This window comes from Sphaerulina musiva (genome assembly GCF_000320565.1).
Source record: "Sphaerulina musiva SO2202 unplaced genomic scaffold SEPMUscaffold_1, whole genome shotgun sequence".
NCBI classification, from domain to species: domain Eukaryota; kingdom Fungi; phylum Ascomycota; class Dothideomycetes; order Mycosphaerellales; family Mycosphaerellaceae; genus Sphaerulina; species Sphaerulina musiva.
The window spans coordinates 3,049,505-3,073,068 of NW_016017383.1; the positions used below are offsets into that span (position 1 = coordinate 3,049,505).

Genomic DNA, 23,564 nt, shown 5'->3' on the forward strand with positions numbered 1-23,564 from the left:
CCGCCATCGCCATCGCCACGACGATGATGAACAACCACCTGACTTGAACGCCACCTTCCATGTCCGAATACTGGAAGTCTACGCCGTCATACTGGTGCAAGTTTTGCTCGCGCTATGTACGCGACACGGCCGTCGAGCGCAAGAGCCACGAAAGCTCCGCACAACATCAGAACAACATCCAGCGGAGTTTGCGAGAACTGCACAAAGGCAAAGAGCGCGAGGAACGGGACAAGCAGCGCGCTAAAGATGAAGTTCGGCGTTTGAATGGACTTGTTGGCGGGCAGACGACTGCAAGAACGCCGCCGCCGCCGGTGAGCGCGTCGCCCGATGTCGCGCGAACCAGCAAGCTTGCGCCGTCCACGACGGCGGCGACGACCGCGCAGCAAAGGATAGCACATGCTGAGCAGCTGGCGGCCATGGGGGTGGAGCTGCCTGAAGATCTCAAAAAGGCAATTACGGGGGTCGGCTCGTTCGAGCTCGTGGCCGCGCAGGAAGTAGACGCGACACCCACTGATGCTGTGACTGTGCACCGCTCGCTTGCAGATATCCTCGCCCAAGAACGGCAGGAACAGAGCGGCATCAAGGCGGAAACAGTAGAGGGGGAGCACGTCGGCGAGAAGTCGCAGAGCGCCGGCGTGAAGCACAAAGCCGACGACGGCGACGACGATGAGCATGACCCGCGGGACGAAGACGCAGCACCGAAGCGCCGCAAAGTTTGGGGAAGCGCCACCAAGGCATACCCCGGCAAGGCGGAAGAAGTCGATGTTGGAGATTTGGACGCGTTGCTAGGTCGAGTGAAGCCAACCGTCGGAAAGGTAGAAGATGGCGATGAGGTCAAGCAGGAAGAGGGACTGCCGGGGAAATCTCTCAGCGAAGTCCCAGACCTCATTGGGAATGCAACAGTGGCAACGACAGAGACAGAAGCTCCTGCAACGTCCACGGTGATGTTCAAGAAGAGGAAGGGCAAGAAGTAAGTGCTTCTGGAACCAGGAGGCGAGTCGTCTTGTTCCGATATCCGCAACATGCATGAGTACTCGGTCAGGATCTGCCGGAAGCGCTCCATTCTGGATCAGATGAATCCAGCATTTCTACCTGCTGCGTCCATGTGCTCAGGAAGGTACTTGGAGCTTGAGGTACCTACTACTGGTCGGTATTGCTACTGCGCACACTGAATGGGTAGCATGCACATCTATTCACTCCGTCGCCGCCAAAAGTGCAAGCCGCTCAGCGCGCTCAGCGGGTAGAGCGAGCCGGAGTCCAAATTACGCGACCGCGGAGAGGCACGTGGAGCCCAGGCTTCCCAGACAACCGCGCTAGCAGATGACTGATGTTCATCAACGGCAAACACGTCAAGTGCATGTGGCGTATCCCGACTGTGAAGCCGTTTCACGTCTCGCATCCCGTAAGATGGGATGGCCAGTCTTCGCCTGAGCTCAAGATTCGATGCCAGCGCATGCTCAAGGCACTCGAAGGATGCCGACTACATGTACTTTAAGATGCGATGGCTGACCTTACTCATGCCTCGCTCCAGAGAGTCCAGACGAACTCGAAGAGCTGATTACTAACAAGGTACAGGTTCACATGGATGTTTACGTGTATCTATTTTGGGCTTGACTTGTCATATCATTGCGTCACGGCTGCGGGTAGGGCAGGTCACCGTACCTATGAGGCTATGAGGTAGTGTACGTACCTAGGGTTCTTTGCGAAATGTACTATTTTTGAGTATTTTCAGGGCGACCAGGTACATACAGGTAACGTTCGTGGTATGCTGCACCGAAACGCGCCACTCCCGCCTACTTTTCTTACATCATAGTTCATGATCATCCAGTTAGCTGACCTACTTTTTCCCTACCCAGCATTACCTTATTGTATACGGACTGGGTCAAGTACGAGTCGCACCTGAGAATAAATGTCTTGGCAACATCTTACTCGTATCGTGCGACGTGGACAGATCACCCGCTACGCATAATCCCAGCTTCCGCCGATGATTATCCTAGATGGTGGAAGACGCGGCGGCGCATCCAGAATATATATAAGGTCCTCTTGTGTACCCTACGTTAACTTTCGACATCTTACTCAAACAGCCTCAACAGCCCAGCAATACCTTCACAACCCTCCACAAGCCTCCTCAACCCTCCACAACCATCCACAACACTCACCGCGTGCCCAACAACATCCACGAATCCACCATAGCCATCAACAAGATGTACGGCGCACTTACACTCGCACTCGCTGCTCTCGGCGCTGCCGCCCCAGCTTCCTTGGCATTGGAGGCAAGACAAGCGGGTACCTCGGAGCCCCTTCGTTTCCAGGGCCTTGCGCTTGCTCAGGGTACCCCGATCGACTCGCAGACCCTCAACGCCAATGACGGAAAGTTTTCCATTGGAAGGGCGACGACAACTAGCGGTCCGGAGGCAGGCTCGGGCGTCGATCCCAGCAAATTCAATACCGACCAGACCATCTTCGCGTACCTCAATGGCCTCAGCAAGCTGTCGCTTTCTTCGACCGCTTTCCCGGGTGGTCAGCAGGTCTACGTGACTGCGGGCGACGAATCCATTGGACAATTGGCTGGTCAACTGAAGGTAAGTGATCCCTGGGGATGTTGGCGAGTCGTTTGGAAGTGGAGAGAGCAGTTCCTATACTAATCCGTCCATCACAGTTCGTGCAAACCAAAGATGGAGCCACTTCAGGCCCACCTCTCTTCGATGGATTCGCAATCGTCTACGACGGCAAGCTGCAATTCGAAGGCAAAGACTGGTTCGCTTGTGAGACGGACAAGTTCAACTCGGGCTATGGAATTTGGGCCCAGTCTCGCGTGGAGGGAAGCAATGCTGGTGCAGGCTGCGTTTCCTTTACCTGGAAGGTGCAGCAGGTCGGCGACGAGACTCCGGATGCTTACCTGTATGTCAAGTAGAGTGGAAAGGTTACTATTGCGTTTTGAGAGAGAGGAGGCAATGTCTTTAGCTGCCGGGTGTATTTTTTATTTTGCATTTGAAGGTGTATTTTAGCATTGCAGTCCAGTCTATCCCAAAAAGTCACCCAGAATGAAACAGATGAATAAAAGCCAACTACGTGATTTTTCACCGCCGAATAACCTTTTTCCGAGTCGCACCACCGCCACTGCCACTGCCACTGCCACCACTACCACTACTAGTACCATTACTATTCTTCGTCCCACCCATTCTCGCTCGGGAAACGTTTGCTGATGAACGATCGTCATCATCATTATCATCATCATCACACAACTGACATTCTTTTTCCACCTTCACCGTCGCCCAAATATCTCCTCTCCCACAGGGCTTTTGCACGAGGGCAGCAGAGGAACAGAAGGCTGCAAAGACGGTTTTGACGTGGCCGCAGGGATGGGAGTGGGCATAGTATTTGCACATGATTGGGTTTTTGGGGGGTAGGGAGATGGTGGTGGTCTTGTTGAATTGGAAGTGGGCGAGTTGTTTCTGTGTGGAAGGAGTGTTTTTGTGTGAAAAGGTTGTTGGAATGGGATTTGAAGACTTGCTGGAATGTTGGTTAGTTCCTATATTAGGCACCTTATTGTATGTATAATCGTGAGGCTTGATTCGAGAGAGAGGCACTTACATTGACCCAATGATGATGAGGTACCTTAATATATACTATGTGGAGACAGCTGTGCCGCCTATATAGGAAGGAAGGTAGGTCTCGGTTGTGGAGTAGGAGGTAAGAGCAAGTTGCTGGAAAGTTGAGGCGGTTTCTGTTGCTTTCTTCCTTCTCGTTTGCAGAGAGTTCAGGTACTGTTCCAAGTTGTTGTGCTGGTATGTATCCCCCGTATGAGTGTGGTGGTTGGTGAATATCTTCTTCTTGTGAGAGGGGGCTCTCTTTTCCCTTTTTATCCCTTCGTTGTCAATCCAGACACACTGTCATGCACCACCGCCCCGAATCATCCTGGCAACGTCGTACTGATTGTGTTGGACCTGGATTTGAAATTGAAAATCTACAGATATTGCCAGGTTCGACGACGCAGGTGCTGCTGTACTCAGGCGGGAAAAGGTCGACTGTGCAGAACTGGCGCAATGCAATCAATATCTGTCAGGTAGGCCTCGACATGTAGCGCAACAAATCGACGGCTACCTGCCTGTACCTACAGGTACATGTAATGTACCTGCCTACCTATCTGCCTTGCAGGGCCAACAGAGAGGCGAATGAGCTCAGCCCTACAGCAACAACAACGAAGGTATGCAATGTAGGTAGGCAGCATTCCGTCGAAGCCATGGCTTGTGTCACAGTTGACATGATAGATAGTCGGACCGACAGATGGGAATCAGGTCTCGAAAGTCGGTACAGCGCAATCGGCAAACATCGCACGCACGCACGGGACCTTGCAGCGAGCAGCTATTATTCTCGGGGGTCAAGGTACCAATCGAATGATGAGGAGATGGGGTCACCATCGAGCCCTATACCGCGGATACTCGTTGTCGCCTGCAGAGTCTGTCTCCTCTCTCACCTGCACGCTGTACATGATGGATAGCTGCCGATGCATGCAGAGGCATGGGCACTTGTCATCCAGGGTTAGGGCTCAGTAGTAAGTCGGATGCTGCGTCTGTCGCTGAAGGACGAACACTTGCTTACCTACCTTATAGATGTAGTTGAAGGATCACCGAGAGGAGTTTGAAGGAGTGACATGATTCACTTGAACTGTACCTAGCCAAGATTGTATGCCTGAGGCAGCTATTATGTACAGCGCAAGGTAGATGAACAGGGCCACCACCAGTCGTCGCACAAGCCAGAAATCCATTAATGGAATCTTGAAACCCGCAACACATTTCACACCCAAAAGTCCCCTTCAGTGCCACGAGCGTGCTTCGGGTTGATTGCTGGCATGATCACCAGTCTTGTATACCTTTCCTCGTGCATGATTCGAAGACCATCAACATACTATGTGTAGTCTATTAGCGGTTTCTTGCCATTATTTGGAAGGGTCGGTATGAATACATGTACCGGAATAAATACCTTGGGTACTACAGTACTACGAGAACTACTTGACTACCTGCATAGTAAGTAAGGTAGGTACTTACTATGCTGCCGACCGAGCCTAGACCGGGCACGTGGGCTCGGACTGCGGCAACCTATGATGCATACAAATTGGGGCGTGGTCGTTCTACAGTGAGGTACACCGCCATTCTGTTGTAATCTGCAGCACTTCCCGGCACACCGTAGTCCAGTACATGTATACCGTACCTGGTAGTACATGGATGCGAGCCGAACGAGAAATACCTCCAGCCAGTGAGTGCCAAATGAGACCTGACATGTATAGGTATACTCATATTGAAGCAGCATCATTCAGGTAGAAGTCAGGTAAGAACCTTACCTACCTTAGGTAAGGTAGTCAGGTAGATAGTCGTAGAATCAAATCCTCAATCAAATCCACCCATCAATCCATCAATCAATTCGATAAGGTCAGGTTAGGTAGAGCTGAAGATGCAGCATGTCCGGCAAAGCTCCCAGCGGTGCAGCGGTGCCACGTATCTGGGACCAGCGGGATCCACTCAGCTGCATACAACAAGGACAGGATACAGGATAATTTAATCGCACTTGGGCAATGGCAATGGCAATGGCGTTTTTCTCCCCTTCTCTCCTTCTCTCCCGTCTCCTCTCTCTCCTTCTCTCCCTCTCTCTCTCTCTCACACACACACCACACCCACTACAGACTCACCCACACCCACACCCGCACGCACATACTGTACACATTCACACCCTCTTCCTCATCGCATCACAGAGGAGAAGCGGCTGACCACGTACTGCTGGACACCATATCGAATACCAGCATCATCAACGACGGCGGTGGCGGCGGCGACGACGACGACGACAGCAACAAGGACGACAAGACCAACATCAACACCAACAACACCAACAACACCAACAGCATCAAAGAAGACGGCGACAAGCTGGTCCCTGTAAAGAAAAAAGCAGTCTCTTGGCCTTGCGGACTGCATCTTCTGCTCTACTCATTGTCATCCTGCGCCCTCTCGCTGCGCACTGTTGTGCACATCGTCTGTGCTGTCGAGGTGCTGGTGCGGGATTGAAAAGGCCTGCCATGCCGTCTCACTGTCATTCGCGTTGATTTTGCTTGCTCATTCACCCGAGTACGACCTGAGTGGGATATCCACGTTACTCGCCGTTCTAAGAAGCTTGATGCGAATCGACTTTCTCAACTTCGCTCCCAACTTGTCACGTCCGCTCACCCACTTGGCGTATGTCCAACAGAAGCAAGCAGGCAAGCAGGTAAGCAAAGTGGACGTCGTGTGCCTCTGACGCTCTTTACGCGTCTCGCATCTGCTGTGGAGACAAGTCCATGGCCGTGTCGCAAATCGAAGAGAAGATCCTGGGTCGACTCGCCAAACTAACCGAATACGCGAATCCGTCCCTTTCTGCGTCGCTATACCAGGTCTTAGGCCTTTCTATCTTGCTCTCTCGCAAGCTTTATAGAGCCCGAAAGCTTCGGAAGCTTGATCTCACCAGAGATACGCCTTCCCTGAACCTCTACCACCACATCATTTGGCTCGCTAGAGAAGGCTTGTCCCTCACCGAAGTCTACATATTGCCTTATTGTCAGCATGGCCAGCACGGGTCCGAGTGTCGAGTCATGGCGGCAAAGTTGCGAGCCTCGCTCTATCATGTCTTTTGCCTCTTCCACAACCACCCGCCTGTGAGTCAGCTCAGTGGCCGCTCCGCATCGTCAGCGAGTCCACCGTCGAGCTCGAAGGACCTGAAAACCATGGACGTTACTGGACTTTCGCCATCCAAAGCCTCATCGAACGACGTGCCAAGCAGGCGGCGAGCGGGCAAGGCACCACTTCGCGACCCAGTGTCTTCCATACAGTCCGACGCCTCCTTTGTTACCAACCCCTACTCGGGCACGGCGGCCCCAACACCACCTCCTGGACTGGCTGTCCTGCCCGCCGAGGGAGCTCGTCGCACACCGTCGCGACCCCCTGGGCTGCCACTGATCAACATACCGGCAGCACAATCGGCAGTGGCATTTCTTCTGCCACCCCTGAACTTTGTACCTCTGGCAAAAGAGTACTTCGAGCTGGCACAAGATCTCTGCCACAGCCTTCTGCCAGCGACACATCCATTGCGTTTGTGTGTTTCACTGGAGCATGCAGCATTCTTGTGGGATTGCGCGCACGAGCACGAGCGTTCACGAAGCCTGGCTCGAAGAACCATCAAGGACGTATACCGCTCTTCGGAAGCCCTGGATGACGACGAGTTTGCAGATGCATCGGTAATGGTCCAAGCGCTTGGAGGAATGGTCAAGCGAGGATCTCGTGACGCAACACTACAGCAAAGCAATAAACTTCCTCCGCCACAAGTCACACCCAAAGTCAGAGCTCCTTTGCTCATAGACCGCGCGATAGCAGTGAGTCCACAGCGCGCTCGCGCACAACAAACCCAACAGCAGCGGCTACCAACCAAGCAACAAGTTTCGCGCTCAGTGACCACGCCCGACCGCCTGTCCACGGTGCCTGAAGTTGACGTTGACGGATCGGAAGCAGCACAGCCTTCGACAAAGGGTGCTCTCAGTCCAACCATCTCCAGGTTGAGCAGCCGCAGTCGTCCTGGTCGGGCTTCCTCTGTGACATCAGCAGTGTCGGACAAAGCGAGCAAGCGGAAATTAGTTGAGCAGGCAGAAGAGCAGGCTCGTCGGCGACAGCGCAGTGCAAGCAATGCTAGCCATACCAGTGGCACTCGTAGAGGCAGTAATGTTGCCGATGGTAGTACGGGAAGCGGCTCAGGAGACTCACAACGAGCGCACAGTCGACAGCCTACACCGACTGAAGGGTACGTCAGACACGTCCAGCCAGATATCCTCAAAAAGCAGAAACAGAAACGAAGTGCGCGCGAAGCAAGTGCCGATCAGTCCAGCTTGAAGAAGAAGAGCAATCGTGGTAACAATGCATCATCGAACTAGGTACTCTATACGAGCATCGGCATCCACACCATGCACTTCCCCCCCGCCGTCTTCGCCTTCGTTGCCATCGCCGCCACCACTACCGAAAAATTACCTACGAGCGCTCGAAGAAGAGATTCCTGCCGTTCACGATGAGAGGAGAGAGGCCATTCTGAGAACATTGCAGATCCTGTCTGCTGTGGAGCGAGGACTGTACGTGCCACCTCACGTTGATGTGATGAGCCATGCGACGAGAGCATGAAGCGTCATCATTTGAATTTGACACAGCATGGCGCTCATTATGATACCCCGCATGGCGCTTGTTTATTGTTGTACATATTGGACTGTCCACAGTCGCCCGAAAACGTCTAGACCTGAATCACATATCTTGGCGCTGCTGATACCGCGTGATCGTCTAGCAGATGCGATGCTCTGGTGGTCGAAACGGTACACCGAGAGCCTCGAATATCTTCTTCTCATCCTTGCCTTCCACCAAAGTTCCTTGGCATAACCTCTCGCGATTACTCCCGCGAAGCACGTCCTTGAACAGGCCTCGTTGATTCAATCGCATTCCCTTTGTGCTCGCAAGGAGTCTCAAACTCCGATTAAAGATATCGTTGCCTAGATGGTGTGATTGCCTTTGTTATCATCATATGCTCGTTATTACCCCTGGCTTGACATTAGTTTACACTTACCTGTGAAGTAGATCAAAGCAGCGCCCATCTCATCAGATGGCACCAGAAGCAGATCCAAGCGTCGCCAAATCTTGGAACCGGGAAGACAGGAAGCCCCGTGCCACTTACTGCCGTCGTCTCTGGAGCTCATGGCCAGATTGGCCACCAGGAAGCCACTCTCCGTCAGTTGTGGCACCAGCTGACCGAGCACGATGTTCCGAAGGTGAGCAGCGCCCGTGTCGGGACGCGTGATGATGCAGTCAATGTCGCCACTATCCTTGGCGCCGCGCCTGTACGAGCCACCAATGATGACTTCACAACGAGGATCGAGCCGGTGCAGAGCGGTTCGCACGAAGCTGCCGTGCTTCTCGACCTCGGAGCGTGAGATCCGCGTCGCAAAATCCTCGTAGTGCGCAATCCCAATCATTTGGTTCGGCGTCAGAGAGGGCGCCTTTTCCAAAAGTTCCCCGAGGGTCCGGTAGCCGGCGTTGACCCACTCGGTCGCCTGCTTGATTCCCGCGCCGTATACACCCAGAAAAGTCTGCAGGATTTGGTCGTGGGGCTCGGCCCGGGCATGGTCTAACCGCCTCAGTCTGCGAGTGAATACAATCTCTTCGATCTTTTCTGCTAGCCGAGGCCCAATGTTGGGTAGGGCTCCCGCTTCCGCCTTGGTGTTGATTTTGACCGTGTGTCTTCGTAGAGTAGCGATCGCTTTCCGATACGCTCGAACGCGCCACTCGTCGCCAGTCTGACCATAATGTTCTGCCATCTGCTGTAAAATTTCAATGGTGTCGGTATTGGGGTTCTGTCCTGTGTGGTCACCCGTGTTCTTCTGCATACATTGCCACTTGTCTTGTGCATTGGGAAACTTGCCTTTGCGCTTTGCAGCCCGTTTCATTCCTGCATTCTCCTCCTCCTCGTCACCGGACTGGTCACTGGAATGATTCCCTTCCAAAACATCCTCTTCATCTTCGCTGATGTCAATGTTTTGCAAAGTCTTTGCTTTTGCAATGGCTTCGTCTAGCTCTTTGCTGCTAGCTATTTCAGATGCTGGCAAGCTCTGACCAATGCGCGGAATGGTGCTCGAATTCTCGACAGCGACTTTGTTGTTCGCGGTGCGCGCGGAGGCTGGAACGTTCGTGGTATACTCTCCCGTACGATCCTTAGAACCCGGCTTCAGAGACGTGTCCGAGTTTGCCGAGTCAACTCTCGATGGGATGGAGCCCTTCACCGCGAATCTGGGCACCGAGGGATCAAGAAGCACGCCGTATATAATGCACTCTGCAGGATAAACCTCGTTGACCATAACGACATTGTCAGGTAGCCCTTCGAACTTGAGCCACGCCAGCAAATGGTCAAAAGTTACGGACTTGTCCATAACGACATGCGTCACTTGAGCGTCCCACTGCTTGTGCCAGATAGCGCCGTACTCGCAGGCTTTCATGATGCGCCTCTTACGAGCGGGTGCGGCGTCGTTGTTAGGGAAGAAATACAAGTGGCAACCATCAAACACCCGAAGGGCTTCAGGCACAAGTTTCGCGGCGGGTTCACGCTTTCGCTTGCCAGTGGTTTGTGCAAGTGACTTCCCCGAGGCATTCTTTGTGGTAGTATCGCTTACTGTCTTTCTCAACGTGACTGGTGGCTTCACCAGTCCTTTCTCATTCTCCAGCTCCATAGACGATGGAGGGATTCGTGCTTGCTCCATGCCATCACTGGGATCTGAGGACGAGGCGCCGCAGTCGGGAAGAGGCCGTTCCTCGAGAGGGGGAAAGGCGTCAGATAATGACGGCGCTGGCCTCTGCTTCATTCTGCAGTCTGGCATGCCTTCTTGGCGTCGTTGCATGGCACGGCTCAAGGCATGCTCGGACGCCTTCCGTCCGACATCATCCTCATCATCACTGCTGCGGTCCAATTCTTCGAGCGGATCAAAGACGCGTTTCTTCTTGCTCAAATACTGGTTCAAATTCGAGCCCATATTGTACTATAGCTGGCCTGGTCGGTATCTGAAGACGGATTCATACTTGGTAAGTGACTCTGATTCTACACGGGAACAGCGCCGACAAACGAATGCAATGTGTTGATACTGTACGCAGGCCGCATCACGCAAGGAGGGTCGCGCTCTGGGGAGGAGGTGAGGTGTTGTTGGATTAGGTAAGCTGTGGAGCACTTGCCTTAACTTCCTTTTGCGTCGCTGGCGCCTGCCCCCACATCACCTCTCGAAACTACAGTACCTGTACCTACCTGTGCCTACTGACCTACAGTACCTACATCTTACAGTACAACCTGCAGCTACAGTCAGGCAGGGCCACCTCAGTGTTAGAATGTACCTATACCTGTACCTTCCTGACCTGACCTACAATGGAGCCATCAGAACCAGAAGGTGCCCTGACACCTTCCTTCTCTCTTTCCCTTCTCTCCCTCTTTCTCTCTCTCCTTCCCTCTCTCTTTCCCCTTCTCTCCTTCTTTCCCTCACTCCCTCCGTCTCTCCCTCTGTCCGTCTTCTCCCTCTCCCGCTCTCCCTCTCCCGCTCTCCCTCTCCCGCTCTCCCTCCCTCTCTCCCTCCCTCTCTCTCCCTCTCTCTCCCCCTCCCTCCCTCCCTCTCTCTACCTGTCTGTCTATTCCTCATCTGTCCCGCTCTATCGCAACTCATCCCACACTCCTGACGACCTTGTACATCCTTTGAAGCGCCTACTTATCATTCTCACTGCTGATTACCTCACTCCCGTCCTGGACAACTGTACCGGGCTCTCGTGCTGCCATCGTACGCGGCACCCGTAGCCCTACCGCACTCCAGACACCTGTGCGAGCAACATCTCTCTTGTCCCTCTGCCTCTTCCGCACCACCATCAAGTCGCGGCCTCAATTGCAGCCTGCGCCATGAAGCCACGCCGCGCTCTGCCCAGTCTAGCTGCCACGCTCACGCTGCCGCTTGCGCTCGCACTCACTCCTGTCACTCAGGAGAATGGTCTGCAGCAGTGGAATGCGACGCTTCCAGGCGGACAACAAGTCTCTGGCAACGTGCTCATCGGACAGGGCCCAGGTGGCAATGGAGTCAGCGTCCAGGCGAGCTTCGCGGGTCTGCCGGCCACAGGAGGGCCTTTCCGTGGGTGCTACTATCATTGACGAATGACTTCCCGCTCGCTGACTTGCACGCAGTCTACCACATTCACGAGAAAGCCCTCAGCGCCGATGGTAACTGTTCCTCTGCAGGTGCACACCTGAGCCCGTATACGAGCCAGTACCCATGCCTAGATATCGACCATCCAGAGAATTGCGAGGCGGGGGATCTGTCTGGCAAGCATGGCAACATCAACGGCACATCCTTCTCGGGAAAGTGAGTAACCTTGAGCGGTATGCCTGGAAGCTGAACTGACGCAATAAAAGCTACATTGACGAATACATTTCGAACAACGCCGCACCGGGCTGTAGTCAGTGCATGAAAGGCCGAAGCCTTGTCATACACTTCGACAATCAGACTGCGATTGCATGCGCAAACTTTACACTATCCGGTATGCATTCCTTTCCCCCTCCAGGCTAGAAACCGTCACCAAGCCTCTTTTCTGCACCTGGCTTGCCAGCGACTTGTAGTCCAAGCACATCCCAATCTGGGAACGCCGCAAGCACGAGTGGACCATCACCGTTGGGTTCGGGCTCAGACGGCAGCCACATTTCGGTATTGCACACGAGCTCCGACTCACGCTCATCGTCCCTGATTCACGACGGCGGCCTATCTGTGACAACGTTCCCCGTCACCATCATCAGCACCGTTACGATTCAGTCTGAGGGACATATGTCTTCGTTGAGCTCACAAGATGCAGGGTCCGCTGCTCAGTTTCCAGCTGCTGCACCAGCAATTCCAGCGAACGCCAATACGGTCACGATCACAGCTTCTGGTCCACCTGCCCAAACCGTCACAATCAACGGTGCTTCTGGTCCACCTGCCCAAACAGTCACAATCAACGGTGCTTCTGGTCAACCAGCTCAAACAGTCACAATCAACGGAGCTCCATTGGCGCCCAGCCATGTGACAATGGCATCTGGTGGCATGGCTACAACCACAGTTACCGTTTAGGGAAGCGGGAGTACTACGAGCTATGCCCACACTGTGACCGTCACAGCGGCTGCGCAACAAAACTCAGCCAGCTCGTCATCTCCGAGTGTCTCCAGCTATGGTGCTACCGTTTTTGTGACCGTTAATGCTACGCAAGGCGGCCCGACTCTCACGAAAACCATCACTGCAAACTCAACGAGCCCGACTGGTGCAACCCTAACAGTCACGGTCCCTGGAACCGGCACGCAGATCATCACGCCTAGTACACAACCGAATATCAGCTACATCACTACCACGACCGTCACTGGACCTGCTGCTACAACAATCACCGCTGATCCGCTCATGACAATCACGTCGAGCTTGAGCCGAACCATGACCACACTGGTACCATTCGTGACAAGCGTACCTATCATTGAGACAGTGCCCATGGTTGTGACAATTCTATCAGGCTCCACAGGCGTCTCGACCATCGTAAGTGTCTCGCAAATCGCAACGACCGCGACAAATATTGGCAATATTGGCAATATTGGCAGCACGGTCCCGGCTACAATCACCTCGCCTTTGTCTGCTTCTTCGGTTATCACGACTACATTTTCGCCAAGTCCCTTGGTAACCACTGCGATGGGAACTGTTCCTATGGTCACGGTCATTATCTCGACTGGCCCAGGCACAACAATCATAGGCACGACAACATCCAACAGTGTCACCACTACGACGGCGACAGTCACACAGCCCGCGATGACCTTGACCACTACGCTTGCAGGTTTGCTGAATGGTGTAACCACTAATTTGCTGAACGTACCGTTGACCAGCAGCCTGCTGAGCAACCCGCTTGGTGAAGTGACCAATGGACTGCTTCGTAAGTTTGGCAAGACACAGCTGAGTATTGTTCTGCATTTACCAGGCCAACCAACATCCTCCCAACACCTGTTTTGCCATTTGGTACTCATGACATCCCCCGATGTGTGCTAATGTCATGGTAGCTGCAAAGATTACTACATCGACAGCGGCGATCTTGCAGGGCGACGGAGCCCGTCACACAGCTGGACTTGCTGCCGCTTTTGTGGGAGTAGCTGCAATAATTTTATGAGGCAAGCACACGAGGGTGCGAGAACGGATTGTATGATGACAAGATGGAATTGGAATCATGACGGCGTTCTGTTCAAGGTAGTAAGAGACGGCTCGCGGGCACAGCAACGCGAGCTCAGACTGGTCTTGGATCATTTTACACAGTGTGATGGTATCATCAATCAACTTGCACTTCCGCACCCGTGCGACTGTCTATGTTCCATGCAATGCCAAGTAATTATCATAGTCCAGCGTACTACCTGAGTCTATTAGACCTCCATGCGCAGGGCCCGTCCGTGCCACCGGGTACCGCAAAGTCCGCCGGCTTCGACCACGCGGACGCCGGTGGCCGGGCCCCACCTCTCGCTCCGAAGCCGATGGCGGCACACCTGAGGAACGCGTGAAGCGATTCATTCTCGGGATGCCCTCTTTCTCTCTTTCTCACCCCCCCCCCCCTCTCTCTCTCTCTCTCTCGCCCTCTCGTCAATTCAACAGAAGTACCGTACAGTACTAGGTCCATGGAAGTCACCAGGAGCACGGAAACGGACAGCGCGCCCCGGTCGCCAGAGATCGGGTCGGCAGCGGCCAAAAGGAAGCGACAGCCCCGAAATTCAGCATGTCAGGCTTGCGCAGCTCTCAAGGTATGTAGGCACACTCTGCTTGCCACGTTACTCTCTGGCACCCTCTGGCACCCTCTGGCACAGGAGGTGAGGTGGTGGGCGGCATTAGGAGTTCGAAGTCAGGCAGTTCTCGTGACCTCTCATCGCCGCGGCCCAGCAGCTTTCACGTGCGCGAGGAGACGGCTAATTCGTGGCAGATGAAATGTATCTCGACGGAGACAGGCCGTTGTGAGAGGTGAGTCGTTGTTCCGGTAGTTCTACCTCAGGTTACTACAGTAAGGTACCGTACCTACCTAGCTAGGTACCTACGTTCTACGTGTTCGCGTCGCGTATCGAGAAGCTTCGGCCAGGTCGTCGAGGCAGGCTAGGTATCGCGATCCTGTGCCACCGTGGCATCCATCTTCCGGTACCGTGAACTGTGGTATTGTCATCAACATGCTTCGGAGCGCATGTGCTTGTCCGTTATGAATGTCGACAGCGATGTAGCGCAATCTGTTGTGCCCTCCGAGCGCTAACAACCCCAATCTTGCCTCAGATGTATCAGATGCAGTAAAGAATGCCGCCCTGCCATACCTAAACAAAGGAAACGAGCAACACAGAGCAACGTAGGCGAGTCTGAAGGCATACCGATTGGCGATTTTGCAGGCTCTTCCAGCTTGCAACCAAGCTCTCCAACAACCAAATCCGAACCCGCCAGCGGCAAGCCGCCCGAGTATCCAGCAGATCGCAGCGAACTCCTGTCACGCCACGATCTATCTTACAACAGCAGCAAGTCATTCGTGTCTCTGTTTGCAAGAGGCCTCGGTAAGAGGAGTCATCTCGGAGGGCATCGTCATGTCGAAGACAGCTGCTAACCTTTGACTCTCTCAGGCAATGTGACTGTAAGTCATCGACGAGTCTGCCTTGCATTTCGGTGCCTTTCACTGTATATATCTGTGTTAATCGACATCACATTAGGCGTGCGAGGAACTTCTACGCGGTGTTGACTACAATTTCGTCCGCAAGTCGTTCACAGTATATGCGCAGCTGATACCCTTCTTCCCGTTCGTGGAACTCAGCCCAGGCGCAGACATCATACCAACGGTGGCCAGCCGCCCAGTGCTGACCCTTGCGATATGTACTGTAACTTCAGGTGCATTTCCGGAAGTGCAGGCTCGTCTGAGCCAGGCCTTTCGCTATGCATTGTCCTCGAAAGTCATATTAGGCAGTGAGCGCAGCGTGGATCTTTTGACCGGGTTCCTGGTGTTTCTGGCGTGGCATCATCATTACATGTCGCAACATCAGCTGTACCAGCAGCTTTCCCTCCTGGCTGGAATGGCCGCAGATCTCGGCTTGTACAATCGACCTTTCTTACCTCCAGAAGATGCATCGAGCACAGTAGAACGAGATCGAGCTTTCGTGGGTTGTTACTATCTCTGCAGTCACTTGTCTGCAGTCGGATTTGACAAACCGAACCCGCTCAGGTGGACCACCTTTCTGCGAACTTGTGCAGAGAGTGCTGCTGCAACCGGTGGTATGCCCTCCGATCGTACACTCGTGGCCACCTTGGAGCTTTGTTGCGTGATTGATGACATGGAGGAAGGATTGCGGCAAATGACAGATGGTCCGCAAGTAACATCATCTCACGCCATCGACGGACATACTAGAGCCGCAAGTCAACGCCTCAAGGCCCTGAAACGAGAGTATCCAGGACTAGGCGGCACTCTGGGGTTTACAGCGGCAACCATTCATGTATACCAACGACTACTTCGAGCTGGTCCGAGTGCAGATTCGTCTGTTCTCATCCAATGCGCTTGCACGATCAAGGAATATGTCGACGAACTGTTAGCCAAGCCATACTCGACCATACATCAGATCTGCATCGTAGACTGGGCAGACTTGCTGCACATCCTGGTTCTCATGTCACGAGTATTTCGGCCTCTTCCAAGCGCAGGCGGCTGGGAAGCAGGCGCGTTAACGTCCATGCTGCAGCCAGACAGCACCATTGACTCTGTGCTCGCCCACACTTCAGCTGCGCCTGATGACCCTTTGACACCGAGGCACGAGCCACTACTTCGCTTCTTTCGAAATCTGTGCGAGAGCGTCAAGCGCGGGTCCACAGGGTCTGCTGCAGGCAGTGGTCCCGCCGGTCCACGTGGACAGTCCAGCTTCTTCGGCAGCAGTGTGCTCGAGTCTGAGTATTGGGATCACTTTGAATAAACACACACTTGACACCCCACTCACGGCACTCTGTATTTCATCGATGCTCGAATAGACACAGGCTACAGTATGGACTCGAGCTCAGAGAAGATCGGAACGACCGCTTGGGCGCCCGGACCATCGGGCAATGGATCAGGCTCGCATGAGAAAGCGCAACACATTCGCAAGGTTTGACACAAAGTACCTCCTACCAGCCAATGTCTATGCCTTGTACCAGCAAAGAGCTCAGATGAGACATATCGTCGATATGATAGCCTACCTGATGCCTTTTCACAGTCTCACTCCGTACGGCAGCCCTCGGGAACCGAAAAGAATAGAGGTAGCCTACCTCCAAGGATCTCGGCGTGGCGGCGAGAAGTCTCGTGTCCCGGATGTCAATGCTGCGGCGACGAATACTATATTACCTACCAATATTGGAGGCCAGTAATTACATATACCTACCTTAGTGCATTGCAACAAGGAGTGAACGAGCGAGCAGATGGGATTTTCGGCGGGAATATGAAATACACCAAGTACATGTAGGTACAATGTAACAGCCTACAGGAAGTGAGATCCAGGACTATGCAGTCACGTGCATTCATGAAAAAGGACCTGAGCCTCCCTTATGCAGGTACATACCACGTGCACGAAGAGCTTCTGTGCGGGGTGCGGCACGGTGGAGTGGGTCTGGTCTTAAGTGCTGCCAACTGCTGGAGTACATATAAGAGGTACCTTTTTAGGTATTCCGGCTGCCTAGAGAAAGCAGCAATTGTAACAATGTTATGTTGTGATTCCATGTGATTATTGTTGTTATTAATATTGCTATCGATGAGGATCATGTGATTGCAGAACACTGAACACGGTCGTCGCGTCCACTGAACATGCCAGATACATGTACATTGTTGCCGTCGCCCGTCGCCATGGACGGAATGGACGGGACTCACGGGAGCTTTCCCACCGTCTTTTTACCTTAGAGAACATTAGGAGGTAGGTTGAACTCGAACTAGTAGGGAATCCTCGCCGACGGCAATAAAGGAGCAACCGAGCAAGGGACGGATAGCCAGGACCGGGCTGTCCGGATATGAGCTTAACTGACGAGTCAGCAAATCGGAAGGGGTCAAGCGGATGGACGGGACATTGCAATTTTTTTTTCTCTTTCGTGTGCTGCAAATCATCTCATCACGATAACCTACAGGCTACATCACAATACATCCCTTTTGCTTGTAGCCTGTAGGTGGTGCCTCCTCCCCTTGGGGGGGATGAGCGCGTCCCTCCCCCGTCCCCTCCCTTCCATCCACCCCCCCAAATCCCCCCGTGCGGCTGGCTACCTGATCAAGTAACCCAGATGAGGACGAGGAACGGTCAACGAGCCTCAAGTCAATTTTGACACTCTCGCTAGGAGGCTGCAGCCTCTGCAGGGCAGCAGGTGTCATTATTGCATCTACAGCACCGTACCTAGTACCTGGTAGTCATACTGCTAGGAGGTCCTTCTCTCTCACCTACCTACCTGACCTTAGTTCTACTACTACTACTACCTTTACTACCACTACTACCTAACTCATCACTTCTACCTGCACGCACTATAATTATCACCGTCCATGGCCACGCCCACCAGGCATTACCTCGCGAGCCGACTGCTGGGGCTATACCAAGCCTCCGACTACTCCGACTAGATTTAGCCGACCACGCTCTCGCGCGCTTGCTTTCGCACATAGATTACCTGAGGGAAGGGGAGAGCGCTCTCTCTGTAACGCTGCGTGGTCTCGTTATTCGTGGCATGTCATTACTACTCTTGGGAGAGCGTCCGACAGAGGCCATGTCGGCTCTACCACCGATGCACACCACGTGGGTGCCCGACGACACACCGAGTAGTCCCACGCTGAGCAATATCGATATGGTGCTGCCCATGGCGAGTGGCCACCTCGCCATGTCTCCTCCGCGCGCACCACCTCGTCCCCCGAGCCCCAGCTACCTGCGCGACCGCGCGGGGCACGACGGCGGCATTGGCGCAGGAGGTGGGGGAGGCGGAGGAACAGCAGTACTAGCAGGAGGAGGAGGAGGAGCTGCTGGAGGGCCAGCAGGAGCTCCAGCTACTGCTGCAACAGGAGGAGCGACCAGCCCAGCGGGCGCGTCGCGCAAGAAAGAAAGGCTCGGGCTCAGTCGCAAAATGATGATGTTGAGGAGTCGGACGTCGAGCAATGGCAGCACCGTTCGTGGCTCGCCCTCCCCAAGTTCCGTGGATCTGGTACCCTCTTCGCCCATACTACAGGACGTCGGCAATCTGGCGCCAGAGCAGCCCGAGAGCGACTTCTTGCAGCTGCCTCTTTCTGCGAACGGTCAGCTGCGCAGGACGAGCGGGAGCTCGTCCAGTGAGCTCTCTGGCTCCATCGTCTTCCTCGACAAATATTCCAGGGCAGGCGTCTCCAGCGACGACGAGGCCTTGTACGAGAGCAGCGACATTCAGCTGGACAGCAGCACGAGCATTGACGATGATGCAGAAGCGCTTCGGCGCAGACAAGAGCAAGAGGAGTATGAATCCGCCATCCTGAGCCAGCGCGCCGAGCAGATCCTCGCCAACGCCAAACGGCGACTCAATGTCATGGAGGGAAACCTGCGAGGGGCTCGCGATCTCGTGCAGCCTCTAACAGCTGCAAATCTGAAGCGTGCGACGTCGTTGTCTGGAGCGGCCATATACGGGAATGGGAGGACGCTGCGATATGACTACGACAATGAGCAGGCCAAGGCAGCTTCGCCACGCAATTTGCATTCACAGCAGTCTTCACCTCACATGAACCAGGACTACCATCGCAACTGGAGCGACGCTTTACCCGATCGGCCACACACGTCTTTGGACCATGGCTCACGTTATGTCGCTACTTCCACCCTCCAAGACTACTCGCAATCGGCAGAGCAAACACACGGCCGCGTCTTACGGACAGCTCGCAGTCATGATCAGCTGGGACGCAGTGGAGTGTACAGCAGCAGCCGCGCCTTTCATAATCGGAGGTCACCAGACCAGATGCACCTGGAGCCGCTGGCGGAGGATGAGGAGCGCAGGTCGCAACGTCACAGCCAGTATCACTCTTCCTCGAGCATCAACAACGGACTGGGCATATATCGCCCGTCGTCCCGGACCTCGGATCTGCGTGACCAAATGTCGAGTTTGAAAGGCAAGATCTCTACGCTGAAGGAACGGGCACGTGAGGACAGTATTCGAAGGCAGTCTCAGTCGAATCTTCGGCATCAGTCGCCTTTCAACAATGCAGCAGCGACGCCGCCAGGAGTGTTCCACGCCCGGTCACCTGTCGAGCATCATGATGATGCGCACGACCCAGGTGCCTTCAACGGAGCTCCCAATGGCAGTCGCAAGGCGTTCGCAGAACAGGCGACATCGGGATCCTCAGGACTTCCAGAAGCTCGCGTTGGCAAGATGGGAGAGTGTAAGACTCCAGTCAGCAAATTCCAGGTGGCAGCATCAAGTTTGAAAACGCAGGAGGGCCAGCCACAGTTGCATAGAAGAAGGACAGCAAGTGGAAGTGCGCTGGTGAGCTCGTCCAAGAGTCGCAACTCGCATCAACAATACCACGACACGCAAGCTGGACTCCACGGTGCGGCTGTGATTGATCTGCCCTCGGCGCACTATGCTGAACATGAGTACCTCCCAGAGTCCTCGCCTGCATCGTCTGCCAATGAATCCACCGGGAGCCATCGTTCATCGTCTGATGAGGCGAGGGCACGCTTTTCAAATGGGTACGCAACTTCAGAGCCCGAGTCAAGCGTGTATGAAGACGCAAAAGAACAAGCTTCCGTGGTCGCGCACGAAGACCGAGAGGATGCGTTTGATTACGAACATTTTTTCCTCCACAGTGCTATGGCGACGTATGCACAGTCTGAGTCTAGTGCGGCATCAGAAGCCTCTATTGAAACAGCACGAGGACCTGCGCTTGTAGGCTACGAGGATGAAGAGGCATTCGAGCAGCCCTTCAACGATTCCCCCCCTACGTCGCCAGAAACGCCCGAGAAGCTGCGCGAGATCGAGCGCAACCTGCACAAACGCACCCTTTCGAACGAGAGTATTACCACCGCAGGTACCTTCGCTACTGCCGAGGAAGGAGCAGAGGAGGAGCCAGCTTCGCCTATCGAGGGACCTATCACATATCGCGGTCGCTACGCGCAAAGGCAACACTCGGTGTCACCAATTCACTCTCCGGGTCCATCTGTTTCCCGCATGCACTCCCGGCAAGAGTCACGTAACACACAAAGGTCAAGCTCCACATATCGCGCAAGCAGTAGCCGTCAATCGCACGTTCAACATGGCAACAATGGCCGACTGGTAACGCGGAGCGACAGCTCATCCGACCGCGCCGATTCTGGCGTGGGAATGATGAGCCGCAGTGACTACCACTATCCACTGCAGTTTGCCGGAAGCCACAAGTACGCAGGTAAAGCGTCAAATAACAGTGTGACCAGTACGCCACCATTATCTCCATTGATCCGGACAGATCCGACTACTACTGCTGTGCAAGCACTGCTTGATCCGAACGGGCGGCCACTGGGGTTGAGAAACAACGCTGTCCTTTTCAGCGTCGTTGAGAGTCTGCGCCGAGTGGTGAGGCAGATGCAGGATGAAGATGATGCCACATTTGCCAGTCGCATGCTGCGTAATACTCTCGACGAAGCCAAGCGAACGCTCGATGGGCTATGAGTGTTGGTGTGCTGTGCATGCCCACTTTGCTCCGAGCTGCTATTTACCTATTCTTCAACCACAATTCTTTGAATTTTTTACAATCTGCAGCGTTCCAGCGAATTGAGATAACCAACGGCGTGGGCGTATTATGGTCGATGCGACGCCATATATATACAGTCCATTCATCTACATATCACGTGTGCGAATGTACAAGACTACTAATACCGACACTCTTTTGCTTTTATGGCAGACGAGGAGGCTCTTTGTGTGTGTGTGTGTGTGTGTGTGTGTATGGAATCCGGAGGCGAAAGAGTTCATGCAGGCGAAGGGCTGGAAAACTGCAGTGGTGACGGAGAGCACGGACTGGATGGATCACTGTGCAAACACATCGTGTTCCCCATCATGTCCATCTATCTATACATGACGCCGATGTGTGGGATGCACCATGCACATCACTTTTTCCATATGTAAAATCACTTCGACCAAGTTAGGTACCTAGCTAGGTACAGGTACATGTTCAACCCTCTTATCAGATCTCGACATTCTCGCCTCTCGAGTAATAGGTATGACCTTCACCCGTCTTCTTCTGCGTCGTGTTCGTGTTCGTCGTCGCCGCGGCGCTCTCTGCTCCCTCTTGCTGCATGCCTTCACAACCCACGGCCTTGCCCGCGAGTTCCTCGACTTTCCCCATTCCTTGCTGTTGCGGGTCCCGTGCGGCAGAAGCGGCTTTCATGGTGTTGATGCCTTGGGACTTGTCGGCGTCGGCGGATCGCTGCCAGGCGGAATTCCCAGTGACGGCTGCAACTCCTGCCTGTATCATATATATATAAATCGTCAGTAAGGTCATGTACCTTCCAGATCCATATATCATCGTCATCACCAAGAGTTCCAGTTCCCAAGACCGTGCATGCGTGACTACAGGTCAGGTAGGTACCTCCTACCAAGAGTACCAAGACCCATATGAGAGCTCTCGCTCGGCAGGTACAGGTACAGATAATGTAGGTACACTGTACCCTCATCACCCGGGTAATGTATGTATCGAATACACCGCGAAGAAAGATCAACGTACCTCGCCTAGTCCCTTGACATATTGCTGCAGGGGAAAGTTCGTTAGTAACGAGAGAATATGGCAAGTTGGGACTGGACCGTCGTTTTTGTTTGATGGGTAATCAACTTACTGCGTGGCCTCCGACCAGAGATGGATGGTGTCCTTTGGTGTTGGGCGCGTCGGACATAATGACTTGGACCTGGTAGGTAGGTAGGTAGGTACCTTATGTATCGAGGAGGTAGTCTAGTATCTGTCACACGGTATTGCTGTGTAGGTATGTATGTATATATGTTGTAGGCAGTGGAGTAGATGTAATAAAGAGGAGGGAGGGAGGGGTAAAGAGGTCGATCGAAGTCGAGGTCGAGGTCGAGGTAGGTAAGGTCAGGTCAGGTAAGGTAGGCAGCTGGTACCTTAGGTAAGGTCAGGTAGTTCTTGAATGCGGAGTCTACATCTATATGTACTTACCTCCTACCTCTCCTCCCGTCCTAAGGTAGTACCAGTCGAAAGCCTCGTTGTGCCCATGTGCTGGGACCGATGACGCTCATGTACGAGGAGTGAACACATGACTTGTGGCGCTACACCTCAGCTACCTCCTACCTGTACATGTACATTCCTGTGGGGGGAGTGTGGGACAAGCAACGTACCAGAGTACCTTACCTCCTATCTCCATTCTCCAACAACATTGCCTAAAACTACACAAGGTATATGCACAATAAACATCTCTGCTAGAGGAATATACCTCAGGTCTATCTATGCACACCTGTCTTGGGAAACTGAGCGGACCATAAGGTGCATGTATAGTACTACGGTACCAGAACAAAAGGTGACATCTTGGACGGCTTTGAGTGCCAAGAAAGGCGCGTGAGTTCTACCAGGTATTCCACAAAGGCAAAAGAACACAACCACGCTTGCTGCCGGGCTCGGTCGTTGTGGTGCCGACGTGCGGATGCGTATGAGGAAGCCTCATTCATTGCCAGATGCTCAGTATTGTCGATAATATTGGGGATGAACGAGTTGTACCTAGAGATGGTTATATAATAGTCGGTCGCCAATGTCTCTCCGGGGCACTCTGCACTGTTTACACCAATCCCTCTGGTAGTAAACAGACCACAAGCCGCTAGAACTACTGTGGGTGCTTCTAGCCGTCTTAGGCCGATTTCTCCAACCACTACCCGACCCATCAGCCATCACCTCATTCACCACCACCACCACCACCACCACCACCTCCTCCTCCTCCACCTTCACTCGCCTGCACCATACATATATCACACTCTGCACGCCCTCTTCACCCTCTCCGCCCCCTGGCACTCCTCT

General features: G+C 53.8%; 9 protein-coding genes across 9 annotated transcripts; 6 read left to right on the top strand and 3 right to left on the bottom strand.

Moving 5' to 3' along the window:
- Positions 1 to 32: 32 nt before the first annotated feature.
- Positions 33 to 3,069, top strand: SEPMUDRAFT_146334 (uncharacterized protein). Its single transcript, XM_016903584.1, has 3 exons — positions 33 to 1,763; positions 1,857 to 2,582; positions 2,660 to 3,069. Exon 1 carries the CDS (start codon positions 60 to 62, stop codon positions 972 to 974), a length of 915 nt encoding a protein of 304 aa, XP_016765378.1. The 5' UTR covers positions 33 to 59; the 3' UTR covers positions 975 to 1,763; positions 1,857 to 2,582; positions 2,660 to 3,069.
- On the top strand, positions 2,205 to 3,048 carry SEPMUDRAFT_137965 (uncharacterized protein; the record flags this gene model as incomplete). Its single annotated transcript, XM_016902857.1, has 3 exons — positions 2,205 to 2,582; positions 2,660 to 2,901; positions 3,036 to 3,048. The coding sequence occupies 3 exons, from the start codon at positions 2,205 to 2,207 to the stop codon at positions 3,046 to 3,048; spliced, it is 633 nt and encodes a 210-aa protein (XP_016765379.1).
- Positions 3,070 to 3,239: 170 nt separating the features above from the next.
- On the bottom strand, positions 3,240 to 3,389 carry SEPMUDRAFT_25839 (uncharacterized protein; the record flags this gene model as incomplete). The annotated part of the gene is made up of 1 exon (XM_016908400.1): positions 3,240 to 3,389. A coding segment is annotated over one exon (150 nt), but the record flags the coding sequence as incomplete, so codon positions are not given.
- A 2,432-nt stretch (positions 3,390 to 5,821) lies between these two features.
- On the top strand, positions 5,822 to 8,293 carry SEPMUDRAFT_122673 (14-3-3 protein). Its single transcript, XM_016901791.1, has one exon. It carries the CDS (start codon positions 6,326 to 6,328, stop codon positions 7,943 to 7,945), a length of 1,620 nt encoding a protein of 539 aa, XP_016765381.1. The 5' UTR covers positions 5,822 to 6,325; the 3' UTR covers positions 7,946 to 8,293.
- Positions 8,294 to 8,339: 46 nt separating this feature from the next.
- On the bottom strand, positions 8,340 to 10,273 carry SEPMUDRAFT_33522 (Nucleotidyltransferase; the record flags this gene model as incomplete). Its single annotated transcript, XM_016908542.1, has 2 exons — positions 8,340 to 8,545; positions 8,620 to 10,273. 2 exons carry the CDS (start codon positions 10,271 to 10,273, stop codon positions 8,340 to 8,342), a joined length of 1,860 nt encoding a protein of 619 aa, XP_016765382.1.
- A 1,307-nt stretch (positions 10,274 to 11,580) lies between these two features.
- On the top strand, positions 11,581 to 12,109 carry SEPMUDRAFT_27433 (Cu,Zn superoxide dismutase-like protein; the record flags this gene model as incomplete). Its single annotated transcript, XM_016908425.1, has 3 exons — positions 11,581 to 11,701; positions 11,755 to 11,932; positions 11,983 to 12,109. Coding segments are annotated over 3 exons (426 nt in total), but the record flags the coding sequence as incomplete, so codon positions are not given.
- Positions 12,110 to 14,219: 2,110 nt separating this feature from the next.
- On the top strand, positions 14,220 to 17,045 carry SEPMUDRAFT_146338 (uncharacterized protein). The gene is made up of 5 exons (XM_016903585.1): positions 14,220 to 14,358; positions 14,535 to 14,572; positions 14,873 to 15,141; positions 15,208 to 15,218; positions 15,295 to 17,045. Exons 1-5 carry the CDS (start codon positions 14,236 to 14,238, stop codon positions 16,534 to 16,536), a joined length of 1,683 nt encoding a protein of 560 aa, XP_016765384.1. The 5' UTR covers positions 14,220 to 14,235; the 3' UTR covers positions 16,537 to 17,045.
- A 993-nt stretch (positions 17,046 to 18,038) lies between these two features.
- On the top strand, positions 18,039 to 21,431 carry SEPMUDRAFT_146339 (uncharacterized protein). Its single transcript, XM_016903586.1, has one exon. The coding sequence runs from the start codon at positions 18,293 to 18,295 to the stop codon at positions 21,218 to 21,220; it is 2,928 nt and encodes a 975-aa protein (XP_016765385.1). The 5' UTR covers positions 18,039 to 18,292; the 3' UTR covers positions 21,221 to 21,431.
- A 110-nt stretch (positions 21,432 to 21,541) lies between these two features.
- On the bottom strand, positions 21,542 to 22,640 carry SEPMUDRAFT_146340 (uncharacterized protein). Its single transcript, XM_016903587.1, has 3 exons — positions 22,381 to 22,640; positions 22,272 to 22,295; positions 21,542 to 22,013 (listed from the first exon to the last, which is right to left on the bottom strand). The coding sequence occupies exons 1-3, from the start codon at positions 22,435 to 22,437 to the stop codon at positions 21,732 to 21,734; spliced, it is 363 nt and encodes a 120-aa protein (XP_016765386.1). The 5' UTR covers positions 22,438 to 22,640; the 3' UTR covers positions 21,542 to 21,731.
- Positions 22,641 to 23,564: the final 924 nt, after the last annotated feature.